The sequence below is a fragment of the Anabas testudineus genome, chromosome 23 (genome assembly GCF_900324465.2).
Source record: "Anabas testudineus chromosome 23, fAnaTes1.2, whole genome shotgun sequence".
Classification (NCBI taxonomy): Eukaryota; Metazoa; Chordata; class Actinopteri; order Anabantiformes; family Anabantidae; genus Anabas; species Anabas testudineus.
The window spans coordinates 7,152,875-7,177,890 of record NC_046631.1 but is presented as its reverse complement, the minus strand read 5'-3'; the positions used below and the strand labels follow the sequence as shown (position 1 = coordinate 7,177,890).

The 25,016-nt window shown below is 40.4% G+C and overlaps 1 protein-coding gene across 4 annotated transcripts; it reads left to right on the top strand.

Moving 5' to 3' along the window:
• The first annotated feature begins 1,935 nt into the window (after positions 1-1,935).
• On the top strand, positions 1,936-22,343 carry LOC113163477 (neural Wiskott-Aldrich syndrome protein-like). Of its 4 annotated transcripts, none has more exons than XR_003298901.1 (20): positions 1,936-2,102; positions 3,212-3,291; positions 3,594-3,733; positions 3,854-3,896; positions 4,189-4,342; positions 4,475-4,669; positions 4,794-4,983; positions 5,679-5,721; positions 6,014-6,167; positions 6,682-6,873; positions 6,998-7,169; positions 7,761-7,803; positions 8,099-8,252; positions 8,676-8,867; positions 8,992-9,163; positions 10,068-10,110; positions 10,328-10,481; positions 16,616-16,750; positions 16,987-17,073; positions 17,478-17,496. XR_003298901.1 is itself a non-coding variant. In XM_026362140.1 (20 exons), exons 6-19 carry the CDS (start codon positions 4,636-4,638, stop codon positions 21,304-21,306), a joined length of 2,319 nt encoding a protein of 772 aa, XP_026217925.1. In that variant the 5' UTR covers positions 1,936-2,102; positions 3,212-3,291; positions 3,594-3,733; positions 3,854-3,896; positions 4,189-4,342; positions 4,475-4,635; the 3' UTR covers positions 21,307-21,348; positions 21,498-22,343. The 4 variants fall into 4 exon arrangements, 3 of the variants coding, with proteins under 3 accessions (XP_026217925.1, XP_026217926.1, XP_026217927.1); XM_026362140.1 differs by lacking the exons at positions 16,616-16,750; positions 16,987-17,073; positions 17,478-17,496 and adding exons at positions 20,165-20,851; positions 21,218-21,348; positions 21,498-22,343; XM_026362141.1 differs by lacking the exons at positions 10,068-10,110; positions 10,328-10,481; positions 16,616-16,750; positions 16,987-17,073; positions 17,478-17,496 and adding exons at positions 19,250-19,284; positions 20,165-20,851; positions 21,218-21,348; positions 21,498-22,343.
• Positions 22,344-25,016: the final 2,673 nt, after the last annotated feature.

Below are 25,016 nucleotides of genomic sequence, written 5' to 3'. Positions count from 1 at the left end.
GAATACTATTTCCTTTGGGTGACAGGATGGTCTAGTACACAAATTGTGTGTTGTACAAGCTAAAGTATCACTACATTCCCCCTACAGTTAGGAGACAGGAAAGTCTGACACCAAGGTGTCAAAAGAAGAGTATTAATAACAGCATCTCTTCTAATGACGTCTTACACACACAGTGAAGTTTACAGACAACAGCTAAAACAGAATTAATTATAGAACTTTCACCTCCATGTCAGAAATAATTGCACATTGTCTGAGATATTTTAATAATGTGTTTATAAGTCTGGTCAGGTACATGGAAAACCAAATGGTGGTGGCTGATTCACAAGTTAGTGTCATAATACGGACAGTGGGGCTGACACCTTTGTCCCTGCAAGTTGTTTTTAGGAGGGTGATGAAGGTATCTGTGGAGTGTGTGTGTGTGTGTGTGTGTCATTTTAAATAATAAAGTTTTTTCCCATGACTATGAGCGAATCAAATGTGCTCTATGTTGGTGACTTATAATGTAATTCAAAAACTGTACCCAGAGAAAAGTTTATTTAATTTCTTTATGATAGAAATTCTTCTACAGGTGTTATGTTGTACACTGTGTGTAAATGTAATTTGATGCAGAAACCAATGGGCTGAGTGCACTATACTCAGCATCAATGGTATAAATGTAATGCTGCCATCTTGTGGCCCGTATTGACAATTTAAACTATAAAATTAATGCTCTTTTAGTCCTCTTCCCTCATTCTCTCCCAGTTTGTTGCGAGAAATGGGTCAAATGCATGTTTGGGTAGTCCCAGCCTGTCTACCCTCGCACAAAACAGCAAGACTTCTCATCAAATATACACATGTATAAACATGTGGAACAATACAAACACAAAGTGTCATATTTCAACATATTTTAACAGTACAATTATTATTATTTTTTTATTTTATGTATTACATCAGCTCTTACCTACCTGCTTTGCAGCTTAGTTTCATAGGAAAGTATTTTTAAGAGACAGGGTTGGGCATCTGTTCTGTAAGTACATACCAAGCACTATAATGTCACTGATTGTCTATGAAAAGCGCCTCTACATTGCTCTCAGTATTGAAATGGAAGCATATTTACTTCCTCACTTTAATAACCACATACTTATGTGATGTTGTCTTTTTGTTTTATGCACAGGACAGAACGTTTCTACAACAAGACGTTAAGGAACCATGTTCATAAGCCAAATTTAACTGAAGCCATGGTTCTCTGTCCATCTGCTTTGTTCTCTTTTTCATTCACTGCTCTGAAAAAGCCTATTTTTAAAGGTTTCCTTGCACGAAGAACAGAAGTGCACTTATAAGCACTTATTCATGATGAGTCATTTCTAACACAGGTACACCTCACTAAACCAAGGCTAGGTGGAGCAGTGCAGAGTATCCCGAGGTGTTTCTCTGCCTGCCGCTCTGGTTTTTCAAGTTCAACAAGACTCTGTTGAAGAGCAGGGAATTTGCCTAAACCTGGTGGAAATTAAGGTTTTCATAATCCCTTTCAGCTTATGGGATTGGAGTTAACGATGACTCCTTGCAACTAATTTAGCAGAAGGTGCTCTATCAATTTGCCATCTTAGTATTCTTTGAAGTTATTATGTGACCGTGTGGCAATCTGCATGAGTCCAGCAATCCACCCGTTGTTGAATCACCTCACCTTTGGTTGCAAAGCAATATGCTGAGGATCTTTTTTCAGTCTGGAATGTAGTTTCAGAAATGTCTACACAACTAAAGTGAAACAATAAAGGTCTTTTGTTGTGATCAGGATAAAGCACTGAAAAGATTTAAAAAGTCTTCCACATTCACAGTGTAGCTACATTTGTAATAAAGCTGTGTTTGAATCATGGTCAGATGACTTTGGATCATAACAAGAAGCATTATAAGATGATCTTTGCACCTGATTTCTTATCTCCTCCCATTCTGCTCTCACCCTGGTTCCTGTCAGAAAGGTGACGGGAAGACATACCTGAACAGGTTTTATATAACGAGTTAGAGTCGGTGCTTTATTAGCAACTGATCAGCGAGTGAGTGGAAAGATAAATGTGGGTTCGATCACACTGACACCGCAGGAAAAGGACCTTGGCAAGAAATGCACCGTAAGTTTTCTCCATTAAATAGTTGTATGATAGCTGGCTAGAGGCTAACAGAGCTAAGTTACATAGATAAGATACATCTATACAGTCAAACAAGACTTTATTTGTGTCTTTTAGAGACTATTTTAAAGGGAATTCATCTCACATGTTTAAATTTATGTTCAAATCTGTCTTAATGTTTTTCTTTCCCTTGGTGTCAGCGTCACAGTGCTTCCCCACACCACCACCAGGTGGCGCACGACCTTATACATTGTGTATTGTGTTTTGAATCATATCTTCTTCATAAATCAGTGAAATTATTTTATAAGATCACTGCTCTCATACTCAGTGTTTCACAGATCAACCATTGGAGGTCCTCCTAATCCTCACTGAACTGAACCAAAACCATAAATCTATTAATACAGATTAATGTACATAAACTGACTCTAGTGGCTGTGATTTGAGTCATTTAGCAGCACCCACCCTTTTATTGTGAGATAAACTGTGAGTCTAGTGTTAAATGTGTTATATGTACAGTTTTCCAGGACAGTGAAATGAGTTTTAAACAGTAAATTGACTATTTGAGACAGTCTAACTAGTGTGGTGGTTTTGTCCCCAGGTCCGCCCAGGTGGAGTGGTAGGTTTCTATGCATGACCTGCTGTGACAGCTCATGACTGTGTGCATGTAGAGTTACAATATGAATTCAACCTGTGTGACGTCTTTGCAGTTACTTCAGTGTTTCAGAGTTTTCAATTTTATACTGAGCTGTACTTGACCTGGATATTCTGTCATTACCTGACTCTGAGCCATGACGACCATAACTTCAGACACACCAGGCTGTTTGGTCATCATAGACAGATTTCCCTAATTTCAAATTATTGTTGTGTATTATAACTTTATGGAAAACCTTTGTGTTACTCGTGATCTTTGCAGCAGGTCGTAGCAGCACTACGTCCAGAATTGAAAAGCATGTTTCTGAGTAAATATCTGCTTTTTAAAAAGTTGTAATGAGGTTTGAGCTCCAATTTCAACTTGCTAACATCTTATTTATTTATATTTTAATATAAGTGATTTGGGCCATTTAGCGCACATTTCTCATTTCTCATTTTTAATTGTTCTTTTCTCTTTCCAGCTCCTCCACCCACTCACTCTAGAGGCGGCGCTCCTCCCCGACCACCACGTCACACCACAGCTGCCCATTGACATTACTCTGTCAGTTTCTGTGACACACTTAAGTATTTAGCTGATACTCACTGTGAAAGCAGCTTAATGACACAGGTCCTGTGGATGTTTTGCTTTGTAACTCAGAGTTTTACAGTAAATTATGTGGATCCATGGTGATTTCATGCTGTTGTTAAACACAAATAGCTGTAAAATAATGCATTACATGAATAAAAGAACACCACTTACCCCAAAAAGAAGATGCTTAAGTTTTTATATGGAGTCAAAAACATTTTTCATGTATTCAATGTTGTATAACTTGTAACTCCACTATTGTCTCCGTCATTTTTCAGGTCCTACACTACTCATGGCCACAGTTCGACATAAAAAATAACTCTCAGGTGAACCCCACCTTCCCCAAGAAAGAGATAAGGGGCAAGGGAAAGAAGAAGAAGTTGACCAAAGCAGATATCGGCACACCCAACAACTTCCAGTGAGTCAAAGGTCCCTAGCATGGTCACTGTGTTTATTTCAGATACACTGTTCAATACGCTGAGAGACAGTTTAAATCCTTATTTAATTCAAATTAATCTCTTTTTTGCTTTTCTTACAGGCATATTGGTCACGTAGGATGGGATCCAAACACAGGCTTTGACGTAAGTAGAACTCACATTAATTCATGTTAATGTTTGAACTCCTCTATATGCGCCGTCTACAGATGTTGGAGTATGTGACTCTATGCACCTTCTTAGAACAGATAAAACCATACATTTATTTGTTTGACAGTCAAGACATCCATCTTCCAGACAGAAATTTAATACCAGCTCTAAAATATTAGGGTGAACTGCATGTCCAATACATGATGGCCTGTATGTATAGTGCATCCTTCATCAGTTAAAATACACACACACACTGACTGGCTTGTCTTCTTCTGTGTTTTCTTTCCAGCTGGATACGTTGGATCCTGAGCTGAAGAACCTGTTTGATTTGTGCGGCATCTCTGAGGCTCAGCTTAAAGACAAGGAGACCTCTAAGGTCATCCATGACTTCATAGAGAACAGAGGAGGAGTAGAGGCGGTCAAAAATGAGTTACGGACACAAGGTGAGGCAGCAGGGAATTCAGATTGTGGTCCACCCTGAATGTGAATATATTTGATTTATGTGAATTACATATTATTGAATTTATGGTTGGAAGTTTATTTTCTCATTTTTCATTGTTCTTTTCTCTCTCTAGCTCCTCCTCCCAGTCAGTCCAGAGGTAGCCCTCCATCCCGACCACCACATCGCACCACAACCCCTCCTCCTCCTGCCCATGGGCAAGGTGCCTCAACCCCCCCTACTCCCTCCAGTGCTCCCACCTTGGCTCCTTCACCTTCCACGCCATCCCAACTGGAGATGTCTGCTCCACAGCTCCCACCTCCAAGTCGAGGTACTCTGTCAGTTTCTGTGACACATGTACATGTTTAGCTGATGATCACATTGAAAGCAGATTAATGACACAGATCCAGTGGATGTTAAATTGTAACCTCATTATTGTCTCCATCCTTTTTCAGGTCCTACACTACTCATGGCCACAGTCGACATTGAAAACCCAGAGATCAACAGTGTTCAGCGTCCAGCGTATCATAACAACTCTCAGGTGAAAAACATTGTGCACTCCGCCTTCCCCAAGAAAGAAAAAAGGAGCAAGGGAAAGAAGAAGAAGTTGACTAAGGCAGATATCGGCACACCGAGCAACTTCCAGTGAGTCAAATGTCCCTAAGATGGTCACTGTGTTTATTTCAGATACACTATTCAATACACTGAGAGACAGTTTATATCAGCCAGTGTGATGGTCTGTTGTTATGGGATTTAATTCAAATTCATGAAATAAGAAAGACAAATAAATATTTCTGAAAGTGTGATGTGTATGCCTCTGTAGACAAGTTGTGACAGTGAGTTAAAAATGAGTATTAAGAGTACATGTTAATGAATGTGTATGTGCTTCCCATATGACATGTTGACCAAGAGTTTGACTCCTCCCTCTTTTACATATCTCTAAGTGCTGGTGAATCTAGAGAACGTACTAATCTAAGCTGTCTTTACTCTAAATCTGATCCTATGGTTTATGGGAAAGATTAATGATACAGAAAAATCAGATCTTTGAGGAATGAGGTCAGTAGCAGTTCACATAGTGGGAATGTTCAGCTACTGCAGGTTACCAATGTTCAGCTACTGCAGGTTACCAATGTTCAGCTACTGCAGGTTACCAATGTTCAGCCTGGCCTAGAAACCACATGTTGTGCTATGCTAATGTTTTTAGTAAACAACTAATCACCCTCTGTCTCCTTTTTTATTGAAATATGTTCAACACAGTTTATTGTAACTCTTCAGTCTCAGTCTCCTTTTTGACTATTTCAGGATTTTACATCCCCTCTTATTTTTTGCTTTTCTTACAGGCATATTGGTCACGTAGGATGGGATCCAAACACAGGCTTTGACGTAAGTAGAACTCACATTAATTCATGTTAATGTTTGAACTCCTCTATATGCTGCGTCTACAGATGTTGGAGTATGTGACTCTATGCACCTTCTTAGAACAGATAAAACCATACATATATTTGTTTGGCAGTCAAGACATCCATCTTCCAGACAGAAATTTAATACCAGCTCTAAAATATTAAGGCGAACTGCATGTCCAATACATGATGGCCTGTATGTATAGTGCATCCTTCATCAGTTAAAATACACACACACACTGACTGTCTCGTCTTCTTCTGTGTTTTCTTTCCAGCTGGAGAAGTTGGATCCTGAGCTGAAGAACCTGTTTGATATGTGCAACATCTCTCAGGCTCAGCTTAAAGACAAGGAGACCTCTAAGGTCATCTATGACTTCATCGAGAAGAGAGGAGGAGTAGAGGCAGTCAAAAATGAGTTACGGACACAAGGTGAGGCAGCTGGGAATTCAGATTGTGGTCCACCCTGAACAAAACCTTAGAAACTGACTCTAGTGGCTGTGATTTGATTCATTTAGCAGCACCCACCCTTTTATTGTGAGACAAACAGTGAGTCTAGTGTTAAATGTAAAATATGTACAGTTTTCCAGGACAGTAAAATGAGTTTTAAACAGTTAATTTATCTCATTAATGCTATGGACAAAAAACAGTTGTTGATGAATTAATTTCCAGTCTGTAACAGAATGAACAGTGGTTACACAGGAAAAGGCTGCCCCCTGTTGATTAACTTTATAACTGCATGGCTTGGTACCAACAAGAATTGGGGAACTGAAACATTTGGGACAGATGCTGTGAGTCACATTGTGATGTGTCCTCATCTCCCAAACTTTCCAACATGAAAACAATTTGTACACAATGAAATGTGAATATGTTTGATTTATGTGAATTAAGTGATGGTTGGAAGTTTATCGTCTCATTTTTAATTGTTCTTTTTTTTTCTCTCCAGCTCCCCCACCCGCTCCATCCAGAGGAGGCCCTCCTCCCCAACCACCACGTCATGACACAACCCCTCCTCCTGTCCATGGGCAAGGTGCCTCAACCCCCCCTACTCCCTCCAGTGCTCCCACCTTGGCTCCTCCACCTTCCACTCCATCCCAACTGGAGATGTTTCCTCCACTGCCTCCACCTCCAAGTCGAGGTACTCTGTCAGTTTCTGTGACACATGTACATGTTTAGCTGATGATCACATTGAAAGCAGCTTAATGACACAGATCCAGCGGATGTTAAATTGTAACTTCACTATTGTGTCCATCCTTTTTCAGGTCCTACACTACTCATGGCCACAGTCGACATCGAAAACCCAGAGATCAACAGTGTTCAGCGTTATCAAAACAACTCTCAGGTGAACCCCGCCTTCCCCAAGAAAGAAAAAAGGAACAAGGGAAAGAAGAAGAAGTTGACCAAGGCAGATATCGGCACACCGAGCAACTTCCAGTGAGTCAAATGTCCCTAATATGGTCACTGTGTTTATTTCAGATACACAATTCAATACACTGAGGGACAGTTTATATCAGCCAGTGTGATGTGTATGCCTCTGTAGACAAGTTGTTGCTTCCCATATGAAGTGCTGGTGAATCTAGAGAACGTACTAATCTAAGCTGTCTTTACTCTAAATCTGATCCTATGGTTTATGGGAAAGATTAATGATAGAGAAAAATCTGATCTTTGAGGAATGAGGTCAGTAGCAGTTCACATAGTGGGAATGTTCAGCTACTGCAGGTTACCAATGTTCAGCTACTGCAGGTTACCAATGTTCAGCTACTGCAGGTTACCAATGTTCAGCTACTGCAGGTTACCAATGTTCAGCTACTGCAGGTTACCAATGTTCAGCTACTGCAGGTTACCAATGTTCAGCCTGGCCTAGAAACAACATGTTGTGTTATGCTAATGTTTTTAGTAAACAGCTTATCACCCTCTGTCTCCTTTTTTATTGAAATATATTCAACACAGTTTATTGTAACTTCAGTCTCCTTTTTGACTGTTTCAGGATTTTACATCCCCTCTTATTTTTTGCTTTTCTTACAGGCATATTGGTCACGTAGGATGGGATCCAAACACAGGCTTTGACGTAAGTAGAACTCACACTAAATTCATGTTAATGTTTGAACTCCTCTATATTCGCCGTCTACAGATGTTGGAGTATGTGACTCTATGCACCTTCTTAGAACAGATAAAACCATACATTTATTTGTTTGACAGTCAAGACATCCATCTTCCAGACAGAAATTTAATACCAGCTCTAACACATTAAGGCGAACTGCATGTCCAATACATGATGGCCTGTATGTATAGTGCATCCTTCATCAGTTAAAATAGACCCACACACACTGACTGTCTTGTCTTCTTCTGTGTTTTCTTTCCAGCTGGATACGTTGGATCCAGAGCTGAAGAACCTGTTTGATATGTGCAACATCTCTGAGGCTCAGCTTAAAGACAAGGAGACCTCTAAGGTCATCTATGACTTCATCGAGAAGAGAGGAGGAGTAGAGGCGGTCAAAAATGAGTTACGGACACAAGGTGAGGCAGCAGGGAATTCAGATTGTGATAAACTGTGAGTCTAGTGTTAAATGTTAAATATGTACAGTTTTCCAGGAAAGTCAAATGAGTTGTAAACTGTTAATTAATCTCATTAATGCTATGAAAAATAACAGTTGTTGATGAATCAGTCTTTAACAGAATGAACAGTGGTTACACAGGAAAAGGCTGCCCCCTGTTGATTAACTTTATAACTGCATGGCTTGGTACCAACAAGAATTGGGGAACTGAAACATTTGGGACAGATGCTGTGAGTCACATTGTGATGTGTCCTCATCTCCCAAACTTTCCTACATGAAAACAATTCATACACAATGAAATGTGAATATGTTTGATTTATGTGAATGATGTGATGGTTGGAAGTTTATTTTCTCATTTTTCATTGTTCTTTTTTTTTCTCTCTAGCTCCTCCACCCGCTCCATCCAGAGGAGGCCCTCCTCCCCAACCACCACGTCATACCACAACCCCTCCTCCTGTCGATGGACGAGGTGCCTCAACCCCCCCTACTCCCTCCAGTGCTCCCACCTTGGCTCCTCCACCTTCCACTCCATCCCAACTGGAGATGTTTCCTCCACTGCCTCCACCTCCAAGTCAAGGTACTCTGTCAGTTTCTGTGACACATGTACATGTTAAGCTGATGATCACATTGAAAGCAGCTTAATGACACAGATCCAGCGGATGTTAAATTGTAACTTCACTATTGTCTCCATCCTTTTTCAGGTCCTACACTACTCATGGCCACAGTCGACATCGAAAACCCAGAGATCAACAGTGTTCAGCGTTATCATGACAACTCTCAGGTGAACCCCGCCTTCCCCAAGAAAGAAAAAAGGAACAAGGGAAAGAAGAAGAAGTTGACTAAGGCAGATATCGGCACACCAAGCAACTTCCAGTGAGTCAAATGTCCCTAATATGGTCACTGTGTTTATTTCAGATACACTGTTCAATACACTGAGAGACAGTTTATATCAGCCAGTGTGCTGGTCTGTTGTTTTGGGATTTAATTCAAATGCATGAAATAAGAAAGACAAATAAAAATTTCTGAATGTTTGATGTGTATGCCTCTGTAGACAAGTTCTGACAGTGATAAAACTGTTAATGCCACAATTTTAGGGGGGAAAGGGACGGGGGACGAGGACTGGTAGCAGGTTCAGAAATGACGACAATCTCACAGTGGAGAGAGGACTGAGGAAAGTGTTTGTAGGGACAGGGGAACACAGGTGAATCCAATGTGCAATTAATGACTGGGAGCACAGGGAGAGAAGAGGCTGGTGGGTGAAGACCAGAGGGAGAGGGGAGGAAAACCCACAGTTGGACAGGTGCTGAGCTGAAACGGTGACAATGAATTAATATTATGTATTAAAGAGTACATGTTAATGAATGTGTATGTGCTTCCCATATGACATGTTGACCAAGAGTTTGACTCCTCCCTCTTTTACGTATCTCTAAGTGCTGCTGAATCTAGAGAACGTACTAATCTAAGCTGTCTTTACTCTAAATCTGATCCTATGGTTTATGGGAAAGATTAATGATAGAGAAAAATCAGATCTTTGAGAAATTAGGTCAGTAGCAGTTCACATAGTGGGAATGTTCAGCTACTGCAGGTTACCAATGTTCAGCCTGGCCTAGAAACCACATGTTGTCCTATGCTAATGTTTTTAGTAAACAACTAATCACCCATCATCTGTCTCCTTTTTTATTGAAATATATTCAACACAGTTTATTGTAACTCTTCAGTCTCCTTTTTGACTGTTTCAGGATTTTACATCCCCTCTTATTTTTTGCTTTTCTTACAGGCAAATTGGTCACGTAGGATGGGATCCAAACACAGGCTTTGATGTAAGTAGAACTCACATTAATTCATGTTAATGTTTGAACTCCTCTATATTGACAGTCAAGACATCCATCTTCCAGACAGAAATGTAATACCAGCTCTAAAATATTAGGGCGAACTGCATGTCCAATACATGATGGCCTGTATGTATAGTGCATCCTTCATCAGTTAAAATACACACACACACTGACTGTCTTGTCTTCTTCTGTGTTTTCTTTCCAGCTGGAGAAGTTGGATCCTGAGCTCAAGAACCTGTTTGATTTGTGCGGCATCTCTGAGGCTCAGCTTAAAGACAAGGAGACCTCTAAGGTCATCCATGACTTCATAGAGAAGAGAGGAGGAGTAGAGGCAGTCAAAAATGAGTTACGGACACAAGGTGAGGCAGCTGGGAACTCAGATTGTGGTCCACCATGAACTGACACTAGTGGCTATGATTTGAGTCATTTAGCAGCACCCACCCTTTTAGTGTGAGACAAACTGTGAGTCTAGTGTTAAATGTTAAATATGTACAGTTGTCCAGGACAGTGAAATGAGTTTTAAACAGTTAATTGATCTCATTAATGCTACAGAAAAACAGAGTTGTTGGATTCATCTTCAGTAACAGGATGAACAGTGGTTACACAGGAAAAGGCGTCTGATTATGTTTATAACTGAGATTACACGAGGCGATTTTTGGAGAGCACAGAGTCAACTACATCTACACAATCAATGGACTGGTTCCCGAAAAGCATCATCAGTAATAATGCTGGATTCTGGATAATGAGTATGAGATCATGCAGATCATACAAGATGAATTCAGGTGAAAACTACCCAGAAACAGGGAACATCTATATTCAAACAAGGAGAACTTTATTTATCTCTTTTAGAAACTATTTTAAGGGGAATTGACCACACAAATATTTTGAAACATGTTTTTACAGAGCTGTCAATTGTCTCATGCTGCTGCAGAATGATTTTGGAAGCTCCGCAAAACACATCCCATCCTCATGTTGTATTGTTGTCTTTTATTTAAGTGACCGCCAGACTTGTTGCACAGTGATTTAGTTGTAATGGAGCCTGGAAAATATGGAGCATCCACTGAACAGTCTGTACCACCAAACACATTCCTGTTGATTTATTCATAATTATAACTATACTGTCTTTACGGTTTCATTTCTTCCTTCTGTGAAATATTCAGTTTATATGAGCTGTGCTGTGGAAAATAAACTCCTTCAAAATAACGCCTCTTCAATCTTAAACACTAGATGGCAGCAGTGTGACAGCGTCCTCCAGGGCTGTTCTGTGGCCTTGGACTCATTCATCACTGTATTAGGATTATGTGTTAACTATGAAGGACTCACTGCTGATGTCATTCATTTCAAATTTAAAAGCAACAACAACAATAATAACAGGGCATGCCTTAAGAAGAACCAGAACCACCTCACCGTAGGATGTGCTGACTTGTTGACTTGTTGACAGTGAGTGTGTCCTCATGAAAATGATGCTGACAGAAAGGGCAGACATCAATAAGAATAATAATAATAATAATAATACATTTTATTTGAAGAACCTTTCAAAATACTTAAGGACACTGTACAATCAACAATAAATCAACAACACAGGACAAACAAACTATACAGGCTCAAATGTAGATTACAGTGAGTAGGCGATCTTAAACAGGTAGGTTTTGAGTTTGGATTTGAAGATGTGAAGAAGAGCATTACTGTTACGGATGTCCTGTGGTGAGGAATACCCAAGAGTAGGGGCAGAACGGCTAAAAGCTCTGCTCCCCATGGTGCTAGGACGGGCAGGGGGGACATTGAGGTAGAGCTGAATGAGCGAGAGAAGGTGGCAATGTGGAGGAGATTGGACAGATATGTTGGGGCGAGGTTGTGAATAGCCTTAAAGGCATACAAAATCAATTGTGTATTTGACTGGAAGCCAGTGAAGTAGTGGCAGGATAGGGGTGATGTGTTCGGATGTGGAGGTTTTGGTGATAATACGAGCAGCTGAGTTTTGGACAAGTTGGAGCTTATGAAGCGATTTTTTGGGGAGACCGAAGAGAAGAGAGTTGCAATAGTCAATACGAGAAAGCTATGAACAAGGATTGAAGTCGAATGGGAGGTGTGGGAGGGACAGAGACGATTAATGTTCCGTAAATGAAAGTAAGCAGCAAATGGTGGTGGCTGATTCACAAGTTAGTGCCATAATAGGAACATTTGTTATAAAGATGAGGGACATTTCTCTGAATCAAGTCTAAAATATAAGACCTGTACATGCTGTACTCTGTTAAAAGCCAGATTAGATGGGGCAGGATTTCTTTGTACACTGTGTGTAAATGCGATTTGATACCAATTAGTGCACTATGCTCAGCATCAGCAGTATAAATGTATTGCTTTCATCTTGTGGTCTTTATCAAGAATAAATATATAATATTCTTGTTAACTCTCTTCCCTCATTCTCTCCCAGTTCTCTTTTGGTGTGAGAAGTGGGTCAAATGAGTTACAAACACAAAGTGGCATATTAAAAGTAAAATAGTAATAGTAGTTTTCTCCACCCCATAACGCTCTTGCAGCTTAGGAAAGTATTTTTTAATAGACAGGGTTGGGTACCTGTTCTGTGAGTAAGTGGATACCAAGCACTAAATTGTCACTGATTGTCTATGAACAGCGCCTCTACATTGCTCTTAATATATAAATGGAAGCATATTTATTTCCTCACATTCAGAACCACATACTTATGTGATGTTTTCTTTGGGTTTTATGCACAGGACAGAACGTTTCTAGACTTTAAGGAACCATGTTCATAAGCCAAAGTGAACTGAAGTGAACTGAAGCCATGGTAACACTGTGGTAAGAACAACTATCTTAAAGATATTTCAGGTCAAGGGGGCAAATCATTGATTATTCCAGGGAGTTAGATAAACCAGGTCCTGACCTCTTTCACTGTAAGAATTAAAATGGGCATTTATATTATTATCAGAGAGCAATTAGCATTTCTATGGCACCTATTTAGACTCAAGGTGATATTTTAAGTGTAGGCTTAGATTTAATTTAAGTTCTTCCTTTTACAAGGAGCATTATAAGATGATCTTGGAACTTTTCGCCTGATTTCTTATCTCCTCCCATTCTGCAATTACACACATTCCTCTCAGGAAGGTGACGGGAAGACACACCTTAACAGATTTCATATAACGAGTTAGAGTCGGTGCTTTATCAGAAACTCATCTCCTATAATGAGTGGAAATCCGCCTCAACGCCGGCCGACAAATGTTGGTTCGACCTTACTGACAAAGCAGGAAAATGAGTGCCTTTTCAACCACCTTGGCAAGAAATGCATCGTAAGTTTTCTCCATTAAATAGTTGTCTGATAGCTGGCTAAGGGAAAAGGCTAATAGAGCTAAGTGGAGCCGTTTGCTCCTGATATGGGAGATAAAGCTAGCTCCTGTATGTGGCCTACAGTTTTATGTTGTGACTTGTAAGATTGTGTTTTACTTGGGGGGGGAAACATTTGACACTTGTGTGAAGAGGTTGGTATTCCTCCGTCACCTTAGCCAAACCGCACCGAGCTCAGTGGGGCCAAGTTTTTGGGGGAGCTGTGAAAGCCATCAGCTGGAAAAACGCAGGGGCAAAGGAACGGTGGCATTACATAATGCAGCTGAACCTTTGGTTGTTTTTCGGGAAGTGTGTCCACCGACAAGAATGTGCCGACCACACTTGGCTGAGAACAAGCGCTGACTAGCTAAACGAGAAAGCAGTAGGAGTAGCCTGCTGTACCAGTGGGACTGCAGTCAGTATCACCAGTGCAGTGTCACGACTAAATATTGTGAGATAGACTGATATTACGTAACGTGTTTAGCATTCAGCTGACTCATTTTATGTCCTCCTCATGTCAGTAGGAAGCCCCAGACCCAACAGATCTAGTCACAGTTTTAATTGAAGCTGCATCACCACTATCTGAAGTTAATCCTCATGCTGCTTCACCGTTTGATTTTCTCTTTATCATCTTGCAGGGCAGGTTTTCTTTCTCCCTTTTCTTATTAGGCAAACATCCCCACAGCCGATACAGAGGGAAAAGTAATATTGGCCCATCAGACCAGTGGGTGTTTGCCTACCACAGAGTCCTGTCTATTTATTGTGGCTCACCACAGTCAAATATTGCCAGCATTTAACTAGTGACTAGCAATTTCATATCAGATTATAATTGTTTTACCAAATTAAATAGGGGCATTGGACTGTAATGGAACCATTTATGCACTTACTGTAATGTAACATGTAAGTGGTTTCTTCCGCAGTGTTATTAAGAGTGTCTTATTGTGACCCCTTGTCCCATTGTATTAATTTTGTGCTCCATAAATGTTGTATCACCTCAAGTTTTAATGCACTATTGGGTCTTCTACTGTAGCTGCTGCTCGATCAGGCTATTTCCATAACAAGGTGTGTGTGTCACAGTGGTTGGACTGTAGCAAGTTTCCTACTCCTTGTCCAACTATGACGAGTCAATTAAAATGTATTTAGTTCAGTATCCTGCTTGATTTAAAAATGTGTGCGATCTTTAACTTATGTTTGTTTAGTAGCTTTGTTCACTCAGTGATATCAGCTGTAGAGAATGTACCTGTTATTGATTACCTTTACAGATAAGGTGTTTCGACGTCAAGGTGTTAATTATCTAATTAAGTTCAACCATTAATAAGTTAATTGCGTTCATGTATCATACTAGAGTTTAGTGGACACTTAGAGAGCCGGTGCGTTTACCATGCAAGTGAGGCAAATGTGAAGAATAATCATTGCTCCTTCATATTATAGACTTCAGAACAGGTTGTTCTCAGGTTACTCTAATTGTGTATAGTGAAGGTGGTTTGCTTGAGGTATGTGAGGTATGTTAATCACAAAAGTGTGAAACTGAAAGTTGAAGTTCTGATCTTGAAACCTGAAATAAAATACATATACCATAACTAAACTTTATAAGTTTAAAAATCACTTTAAAAATCAATCAAGTAATAAGCACATAAAGTTTTCCTATTTAAATTTAGTATTTTTTATTTATTTAACTACTTGTGCACTACCCTTTCAGTATTCACCAAAGATACGAATGGGAAGTGGGTGTGTTGGAAAGCTCCTAGGTTGATATAGTGATGGGAGTCTGAACATTAGTCTGATTTTGTGCATTAGACTAATGCATTAAGATGGAAGTTGTACATTTAGCTTTGTTTGTCTCACAGCTTATCTTGGTTATGTGAGGTGGTAACTGTCACCACAGATGTTACTCTCTGTGTGTGGTTGGACAGCTAGTGGTGTAACTTATCTTGCATAGCTTTTATTTTTACTTGAAACAAAACAATATTGTTCCAAAAAATAAAAAAACACAATGAACTTTTTATGGTAAAGATCTGTTGCTGAACCATCTTTCATGTTGCATCATCCTTTTTCTCTTTGCTTGTAAAACCAAGACATTTTGTATCATGGTATCTCTCTGTACAGTTTTCAGGAGTTCCCTGCAATTAGTCTGGTTGTTGCTAGTATCAATATTCGGACTAGGGACAGGAATATCTCCTAATGTCATTGATGTTTAAACAAAGTTGTACTGTAGTTGATCTCAAATCTAAAATGGAGCAACATAAAACAGTATAAAACATTGGCTCTGTGTTTTGTCTCAGCTTCATATAGACTATAGACTTTATAAGGCTTTAATGATTGCTTGTTAATACATAACAAAAGAAAATCTACTTTGTGTCTGTTCTGGAGAGCAGGTTGCATTCTTGGTGACTTCCTCTGGATGGGACAACAGCAGAGACATCATTTGGAAAATCATTTCATTAATTTTCTTAGTCATGTCCATATGCTAAAGAAATTGACATTGACACATTAGTTGGTAAAAATCTATGCCACATCCAAGTGGCTACATATTCTTAATCTGTGGTCAAGTCAGATTTGTAATAGTTCTGATAAATTCTTGTAGTTTTAGATTTATGCTCTGTCCCACACATTGATATATAGTTGATCATTTTTGCAAATTAGAATGTACGTATGATTCCTGTCTAGTTTATATGCTGGAGGATCTGGCACTGAAGAGACAGGGATGTCTAATTTAAGATTTGGAAAGAACCCACTAGTCCCTGATTGAGGCGAGGTAGTTAAACATTTTGCGTGGGCTGGCAGAATAATTGTCATGCTGCACTGTTTAAAGCAAACAGGAAGTCCATCCTTTTATTGTCACCGTACCCTGTGTACTGCTGCTGTAGATCAAACACAGATCTTGATTTTTGCAGATGCTTAACACATTTAAACAGATGAAATTAGTTCACAGAAATCTTAAAGACTACCTCAGTTCTACTGTACCAGCCCACAGTACTGTGAGTCAGTTTCATTAGTTTTATAGGAAAAACCTGTTTATACGCTCTGTTTATAATATGGATTTTTTTTTTCTGTCTCTTCATGCAGCTTGTAGTTCAGCTACTTAAAACACTGCTCACTAACTGTCTATTAAGCAGCATGGTATAAGTATGACTCTCTTTCTTTGCCTTGTCCCCAGACATTGTCTTCAGCAGTGGTCCAGGTGTTCACGGCCGACAGGAACTCCAGCTGGAACAAGAAATGCTGTGGTGTGGCCTGTCTGGTCAAAGACAACCCCCGAAGATCCTATTTCATCAGGGTCTTTGACATCAGGGTATGAACATTTCAATATAATTGCATCTTAGTGGTTTTTCACTGTCACAGCTACTGCTGGCATAAGACCAGGTCATTGGTCTGAACACAGTGTATATCAGTGGTGTTCAATAGTCGTTACTTGTATTTTATAGACACACAGCTCATTAAGACCTATATCATTTGTAGTATGGTGTACTAACTGGTGGGTAATCGTTCTTTGTCTTTATTTAACACTACACGTGTGTTTTTCCACAGGAAGGTAAGACGAAGTTTGAACAGGAACTGAACCCCAACTTCAGCATCAGTTCCCCCAAACCGTACTTCATCACGTTTCCTGGAGATGTGAGTTGCTCTCTCACTACAACATTTCAACTATGTACTACTACTTATGTTGATAAAGCCTCAGCCGAGCTATCATGAGAAACATTTTCTGCAATTCATCAACTACCACAGGAAAAAGACACCACTTTTATCAAAGAAACCTGTAATTCAATATATAATCTTTCCACTTTTTTTAAAAAAATCACCTGGGCACCAAAGTAACATTTTAACCCATCGGACTCTGTTTCTTATGTTGAACAAAGCTCTCTTGTCTGCCATATAACACTACACACCTGCACTGACATATACGCACTGAGGCTTGTAGGTTGAATGCAGATTTAGATTCACAGCCAGTTAGACGTGTTAAGTGTTTATTTATGGACATTATTTTGTTCAGCAAAACCTGTTTGTGTTTGTGTTTACAGACATGCCAAGTGGGTCTGAATTTTGACAATGTGGATGAGAGCAGGCATTTCTACAGCCAATTGTCAGACTTAGTGGGGAGAAGACAGAGGAAAACTGGTACCAACCTGCTGCTGTTGACCTACAAATCTACCTACTGACCTAACACACTGAAAAAAATGACGTTTAACACATTCTTATCTTGTGTTCACAACTTTATTTAAACTTGTTTCAACAAAGTTTTCAAAAAATGAAAGAAGCAACAGGCCCAACATTTTTAAAAGACTTGTGCCTTTACTTTGTTTTGTGTGATGTCTTGGGGAAAAAAAAAAAGTTCTCTAGATTAGCTATTGTGAACACAAGTCAATTAATTTCTAAACCAGTCATTTTTTACAGTGCTTAACCTAAGAACTGGGCAAAAAAGTTAAATTTTACATACATGGACATCATTTGTCCTGTGAGTTTGCTTGAACCAGTCATGTACTGAAATGATAACATTTTTTGCCTGGGTCTGTTTACTTACTTCTCTGCCTCCTCTCCTGATCACCTGCGATCTTGTCACAGTTCTTATGTAAATGTTTGTGCTCATCTGAACAAACGGAGGATGCAGTTGAAAACAAATCTTTGTTCATATATAAACAAAAATGTGGTCCTGGTTAGTACCGTTAAAATGGAATAATCCTTCTGAGATGTCGTGGCATTTTGTGTTTAGTAACTTATTTCTGCTTGTCGCAGCCAAGCTAGGTTAAGATTAGTCCATTAAAAAAAATATTCGTTTATAAAGACAGTTTGAGGCCTACATCATCTGCTAAAGTAGTGCAGAATTAATGTTTGCAAAAGAGGGCACCAAATTTTACAAACCTTCATCTCTCAGGGACATTGTAGGTTTATGGTAAAAACATTTGCTCAGCCACTGTTACAACCCAAAACCTGAATAGAATTTTTTTTCTTGCTTTTTTTAAGAAAAGGGAAACTGTTCCCCTCCCAAAACTAAACAAACAAACAAAAAATGCTTGGGTTTTCATGGAATCAAAGACATTTTTCATGTATTCAATCCTGTAGAACGTTTAACTTCACTGTTGTCTCCATCATTTTTCTGGTCTTACACTACTTATGGCCACAGTGGTGCACTCCGCCTTCCCCAAGAAAAACAAAATGAGCAAGGGAAAGAAGATGAAGTTGACTAAGGCAGATATCGGCACACGGAGCAACTTCCAGTGAGTCAAATGTCCCTACTATGGTCACTGTGTTTATTTCAGATACACTGTTCAATACACTGAGAGACAGTTTATATCAGCCAGTGTGATGTGTATGCCTCTGTGGACAAGTTGTTTCTTCCCATATGAGTTTGTGCTGGTGAATCTAGAGAACGTACTAATCTAAGCTGTCTTTACTCTAAATCTGATCCTATGGTTTATGGGAAAGATTAATGATACAGAAAAATCTGATCTTTGAGAAATTAGGTCAGTAGCAGTTCACATAGTGGGAATGTTCAGCTACTGCAGGTTACCAATGTTCAGCTACTGCAGGTTACCAATGTTCAGCTACTGCAGGTTACCAATGTTCAGCTACTGCAGGTTACCAATGTTCAGCTACTGCAGGTTACCAATGTTCAGCCTGGCCTAGAAACCACATGTTGTCCTATGCTAATGTTTTTAGTAAACAGCTAATCACCCTCTGTCTCCTTTTTTATTGAAATATATTCAACACAGTTTATTGTAACTCTTCAGTCTCAGTCTCCTTTTTGACTATTTCAGGATTTTACATCCCCTCTTATTTTTTGCTTTTCTTACAGGCATATTGGTCACGTAGGATGGGATCCAAACACACGTGAGTAGAACTCACATTAATTCATGTTAATGTTTGAACTCCTCTATATGCGCCGTCCACAGATGTTGGAGTATGTGACTCTATGCACCTTCTTAGAACAGATAAAACCATACATTTATTTGTTTGGCAGTCAAGACATTCATTTTCCAGACAGAAATTTAATACCAGCTCTAAAATATTAAGCCGAACTGCATGTTCAACTCTAATGAAGAGTTACACAAGGCGGTATTTGGAGAGAACAGAGTCAACATGTATCTGCATAATCCATGGACGTGATCCCAAAAATCATCATCAGTAATTATGATGGATTCTGGATGATGAGTATGAGAGTTTTCAATTTTATACTGAGCTGTACTTGACCTGGATATTCTGTCATTACCTGACTCTGAGCCATGACGACCATAACTTCAGACACACCAGGCTGTTTGGTCATCATAGACAGATTTCCCTAATTTCAAATGATTGTTGTGTATTGAAACTTTATGGAAAACCTTTGTGTTACTCGTTATCTTTGCAGCAGGTCGTAGCAGCACTACGTCCAGAATTGAAAAGCATGTTTCTGAATAAATATCTGCTTCTTAAAAAGTTGTAATGAGGTTTGAGCTCCAATTTCAACTTGCTAACATCTAATTAATGCTATGAAAAAAAAACAGTTGATGAATTCATTTCCAGTCTGTAACAGAATGAACAGTGGTTCCACAGGAAAAGGCTGCCCCCTGTTGATTAACTTTATAACTGCATGGCTTGGTACCAACAAGAACTGAAACATTTGGGACAGATGCTGTGTCCTCATCTCCCAAACTTTCCTACATGAAAACATCCTACATGATGGTTGGAAGTTTATTTTCTCATTTTGAATTGTTCTTTTTTCTCTCTCCAGCTCCTCCACCCGCTCCATCCAGAGGACGCCCTCCTCCCCCGCCACCACATCACAACACAGCCCCTCCTCCCCCACCACCACGTCATAACACAGCCCCTCCTCCCCCTCCTGCCCACGGGCGAGGTGCTCCACCGCCTCCTCTCCCTTCCAGAGCTCCTATCTCGCCACCCCCACGCCCCCCTCCATCCCGACCCGGCATGTCCGCTCCAACGCCCACACCTCGAAGCCGAAGCATTTGTCCGCCTCCCCCTCCACCATCTCATGCCTCGATTCCTGTGCCGCCTCCCCCGTCACCTCCTCCTTCCTCATCTTCAACTTCATCCAGTACAGGAGGACCACCTCCTCCCTCTCCTCCTCCATCGACTCCTGGCCCTCCACCCCCTGCTCCTCAGCCTCTGTCAGAGGCTAACGGAGGAGATACTGGGAAGTCGGCACTGCTGAGTCAGATCAGTGAAGGCACCCAGCTGAAGAAGGTGGAGCAGAAGGAGCAGCCAGCAACCAGCACCGGCAGAGACGCACTTCTGGAGCAAATCCGAGAAGGAATCCAACATCAACTGATCCTACTGTCGCTTTTACAGAGAGATGACAACACAGAGTCAACTCCTTCCACTCCTGCTCCTTCAGCAGGCATTGTAGGGGCCCTGATGGAGGTGATGCAGAAAAGGAGCAAGGCTATTCACTCTTCAGGTACAAACACAGACACGTTTACCACCTTCTCAATTAGTATTCTTCATAATGTCAACTGAATATTTTTTATTTTATTTTATTTTATTTTTTTAGTTTTACAAACCCTCTTGTTCAGCTTCATTGTAGGTTTATGGTAAAAACATTTCCTGAGCCAGTTCTACAACGTTAAACCAGAATAAAATCTTAATTTCTTGCTGTTGTTAAACACAAAGTGTGTGATTGCTGTCAAATAATGCATTACATGACTAAAAGAACACTGCTATCCCATGGACTCCCATGGAGTCAAAAACATTTTTCATGTATTTAATGTTGTGTAAGTTGTAACTTCACTATTGTCGCCATAATTTTTTCTTCTTCTCTTCTCAGGTGAACAACACTGTGAACCCCACCTTTCCCAAGAAGGAGCTGATGAAGACGAAGATGAAGACGAAGATGAAGACGAAGAAGAAGACTAAGAAGTTGACCAAGGCAGATATTGTCCCACCGAGCAACTTCCAGTAAGTCAAATGTCCATAATATGGTCAGTGTGTTTATTTCAGATACAATGTTCAATACACTGAGAGACAGTTTATATCAGCCAGTGTGATGGTCTGTTGTAATGGGATTTAATTCAAATTAATCTCTCTTTTGCTTTTCTTTCTTTCAGTTTATAAGAGCTGTGCTGTGGAAAATAAACTCCTTCAAAATAATGCCTCTCCAATCTTAAACACTAGATGGCAGCAGTGTGACAGCGTCCTCCAGGGCTTGGGTGGATCCCTCTTACTGTGTTTTCATTCAAAGAAAAAAAAAAATAATGTCATTTAGCATGTAGCATGCATTTGAATTCTTATTGGCTGCATGTGTGCATCAGTAATGATTTCCCATATGGCAAATGTAGCCTGAACGTCCATGACAGGTTGTTGTTCTGTGGCCTTGCACTTTTTCATCACTATATTAAAATTAAAATGTTAACTATGGAGGATTCAAGCTTTTTCTGCGGGTGGTTTAATTAATTTCAGATCCAAAAGCTGAAAACCTTAAACATCAGATCAGAAAGGCTCTTGTAAATGCCCAAAACAAATATATCGTATCAGGTGGCTAACAGGCTCTCCTCAATTGGATACAAAAACATTTTCTCATCACATGTGTCCTGTTAGGCTCATTACAGGTTGTGAATTGCTGTAAGATGAAGCTATGTGATGTTTGATTGATGTGACGCTTGACCGAGTCCCGCAGGAAATGAATGGGAATCTGCAGTCGTGCACTTAAAAACGAGAACCTCTGAAAATGTAATTTCAGAACCCATTTCCTCCAATTTGAGCTATTATTGAATGGACCGCTGGCCCCATGCTCTTGCATTGTCTCAATTGGTCAGGTTGGGTGGGGTAATGTGTTTGTGAGTCTCGTGTGTGTGTGTGTTGGACCTCATGCTGCGCTCGTGTTTCTGTGTATCTTCAGTCTTGAGCATGTAGCTTGTTTTTCCTCATTTGATACATTTTTTGATCTAGAGATATTTTCAATGCTACTCCGTGCCTGTTGATTATCTGAGTGTGTGTGTGTGTGTGAATTTGGGCTTCCTTCTGATTCGGTAGGAGGATGAGGGGGAGGATGAAGCGAGGATAAAGATCAGCCTAACTGATAGGAGGTTTGCACTATTCCCGGGAGTAGTTCAAGCTCTTGTTTGCAGCTTCTTTCTCATTAGGAATTCTGTGCAACCCTGAGACACTCCTGGGGCTCGCCTGGTCACACGGCAACACAACAACGTTACACTTAACCTCACCTTCCTCTCCTCGTCTCTCCTCCAAATGCTCTCTTGTGTCTCCTACTGCTGATATTGTGATTCATGCATGTGTGACTCACCCTCACTCACTGCTTTTCCTCCTCAAGAATTTTATGAACCACATCATCTTCTAAGTCTGATGGCAATATTTTTAGGTATAAGATGTTCATATAATGTAACCTAGATAATGCCATTGTAGGAGTTTTAACCTCTCCTCTCCTCTCCTCTCCTCTCCTCTCCTCTCCTCTCCTCTCCTCTCCTCTCCTCTCCTCTCCTCTCCTCTCCTCTCCTCTCCTCTCCTCTCCTCTCCCAGTGGATCTATTAATCTGTGCCTCCATCATCCCTTTTCACCAGTCTTATTCTGCTGCATGTCCTCTTATCCTCTCTGTGCTCCTCTATGCAGTAACCTCAGTGACCCTCCTTTTAACCTTGTCATCTTAAATAACCTTCTCTCCACCTTTTCCTCTCTTTTACGTCATTCTAATTTGTATTCCCCCCTTTCTTCACCTCCCACCCCACTTACCCTGCACATGGCTACTCTTATTATCCTTCTAACTGCTGTGTTATAACCTCCACTAAGTTGCATAACCCATTTTTCTCCTCCTCATGCTGTTTGACCTTTTTCTTGTTCTGCTGCCATATTCCAGCTCAGTCCAAGGAGACTTATGTGTTATAAAACAGCTCTACACAAATACTGGTTGGCAGTGCTGGTTGCACTGTATACATCACCTATGTTTACTAAAAGATGCTGACAATTGTGGTTCCTACTGAATTTTTTAACAACACATTGCACCAACTGTGATGATCTATCTAAGCTATTGTATTTTTATTGCTAATAAGTAAACATTAGCATGCTAAAATGCTAAAATAATATGGTAAACAAGGTATCCAAGGCCCAAATGTTTGCACTGTTACTGTGAGCTTGCTTGCATGCTTGGAGTATATATATATATATATATGTATATATGCTAGAATAACAAATGTTGTTATTGTTGTTGAGTTGTGTCTTCCTCATCTGTCTGATAGATGTAGATTTCTCCCATCTTAATTCTCCACACTTGTCAAACCTCTTTTCCTGTTCTAGCTCCTCTTTGCTTTCCTTTTAACTTACTCAGACTATTACAAGTCTTTTGTTTCCCCATTGACCTTTGCTCATCCCAATTACTCTCCCTCAAACCCCTCCTCTCCTCTCCTCTCCTCTCCTCTCCTCTCCTCTCCTCTCCTCTCCTCTCCTCTCCTCTCCATATTTAATCAGCCATGAGCAAACTTAATTACTTAACTCACTCCAGATGCCCTCTGTGTACCTTGCCATACAGTGTCTGCCAGCTGCCTCCGGCTTTTGTGCGTGGACCTCTCCACCTCTCTCTTTGCTCTTCAGTCTCTCGGTCTAGACAGTCGGGGCAGAGTTGGAACTCTAGTAAGGAAACGTGTTTCATGGGGGGACTACCTCTGTGCTAATCTGCGGGGATGGACGGATGGAGCCTTTGTGAATCTTGTCTTTTTTATTTACCATCCTTGAGGGTGAAGGTTGTGTATCATGTTCTTATTGGTTCAGCCTGCCACTGACTGGGGTCCGTGATATGGATATGGATCACTGATGATGCTTCCTGTCCCTCAGTCACTCTGCCCTTGGCCTCTCTTTTGTTTGTCTCTGTCTCCTCCTCAGCCTGTTACACTCGCTCTCTTCCTGCTGTAGACTACCACCCCCGTCTGTCTTTTTCTTTGAACACATACAGACAGTTAGAAAGAAGCAGAGACAGTGATGGAGAGAGGAAATAGAGAATGTCAGAGAACAAGAGGGAGCAGGAGGTTGAGAGTTATCAGTGGGTTGGTTGATGGGTCGGCGCTGTGTGTGGATGTGTAGACATCCAGTGAAAGCAGAGCTTAGGATGTTGTCTATTGACGCCAGGAGGTAAAAAGCAGCAGGTGGCTGCCTTATGACCTTTCAGTGTGTCCTTGAGACTTTCTTTGTGAAGTTTGTGCTGGTTTCTAGGAGTAGGTTAAGTAAGTGAATGATGGGATAAGCTCCAGTCCACACATAAGCATAATAAATGATTGAGTAATTAAACTCACAAATAAAGGTTGCACTCATTTCCCACAGTCTAGGTAACAGTATGCATTTCTATATATATGTATATTTGTCATTAAGAGAAACATATCCCCAGCGTCACTCTGTAAAGCCTATTCTTAGAGCTGCTTGAGTCTTTGAACACGACAGGGGCTCGGATATGGAAATAAGACACTGTGTTCAACTCTGTGATGCCGATATGCCTCACAACCCTAAAATAAAGTTGCCAAATGAAGATGGATGTCAAGATGTTACTTTGCTGTTGATGGAAAAATTCAGTGAGGAAAAGCGAAACAAAGCTGAACCTTTCTCCTAATGAGGTCCCACAGCGTCCTACC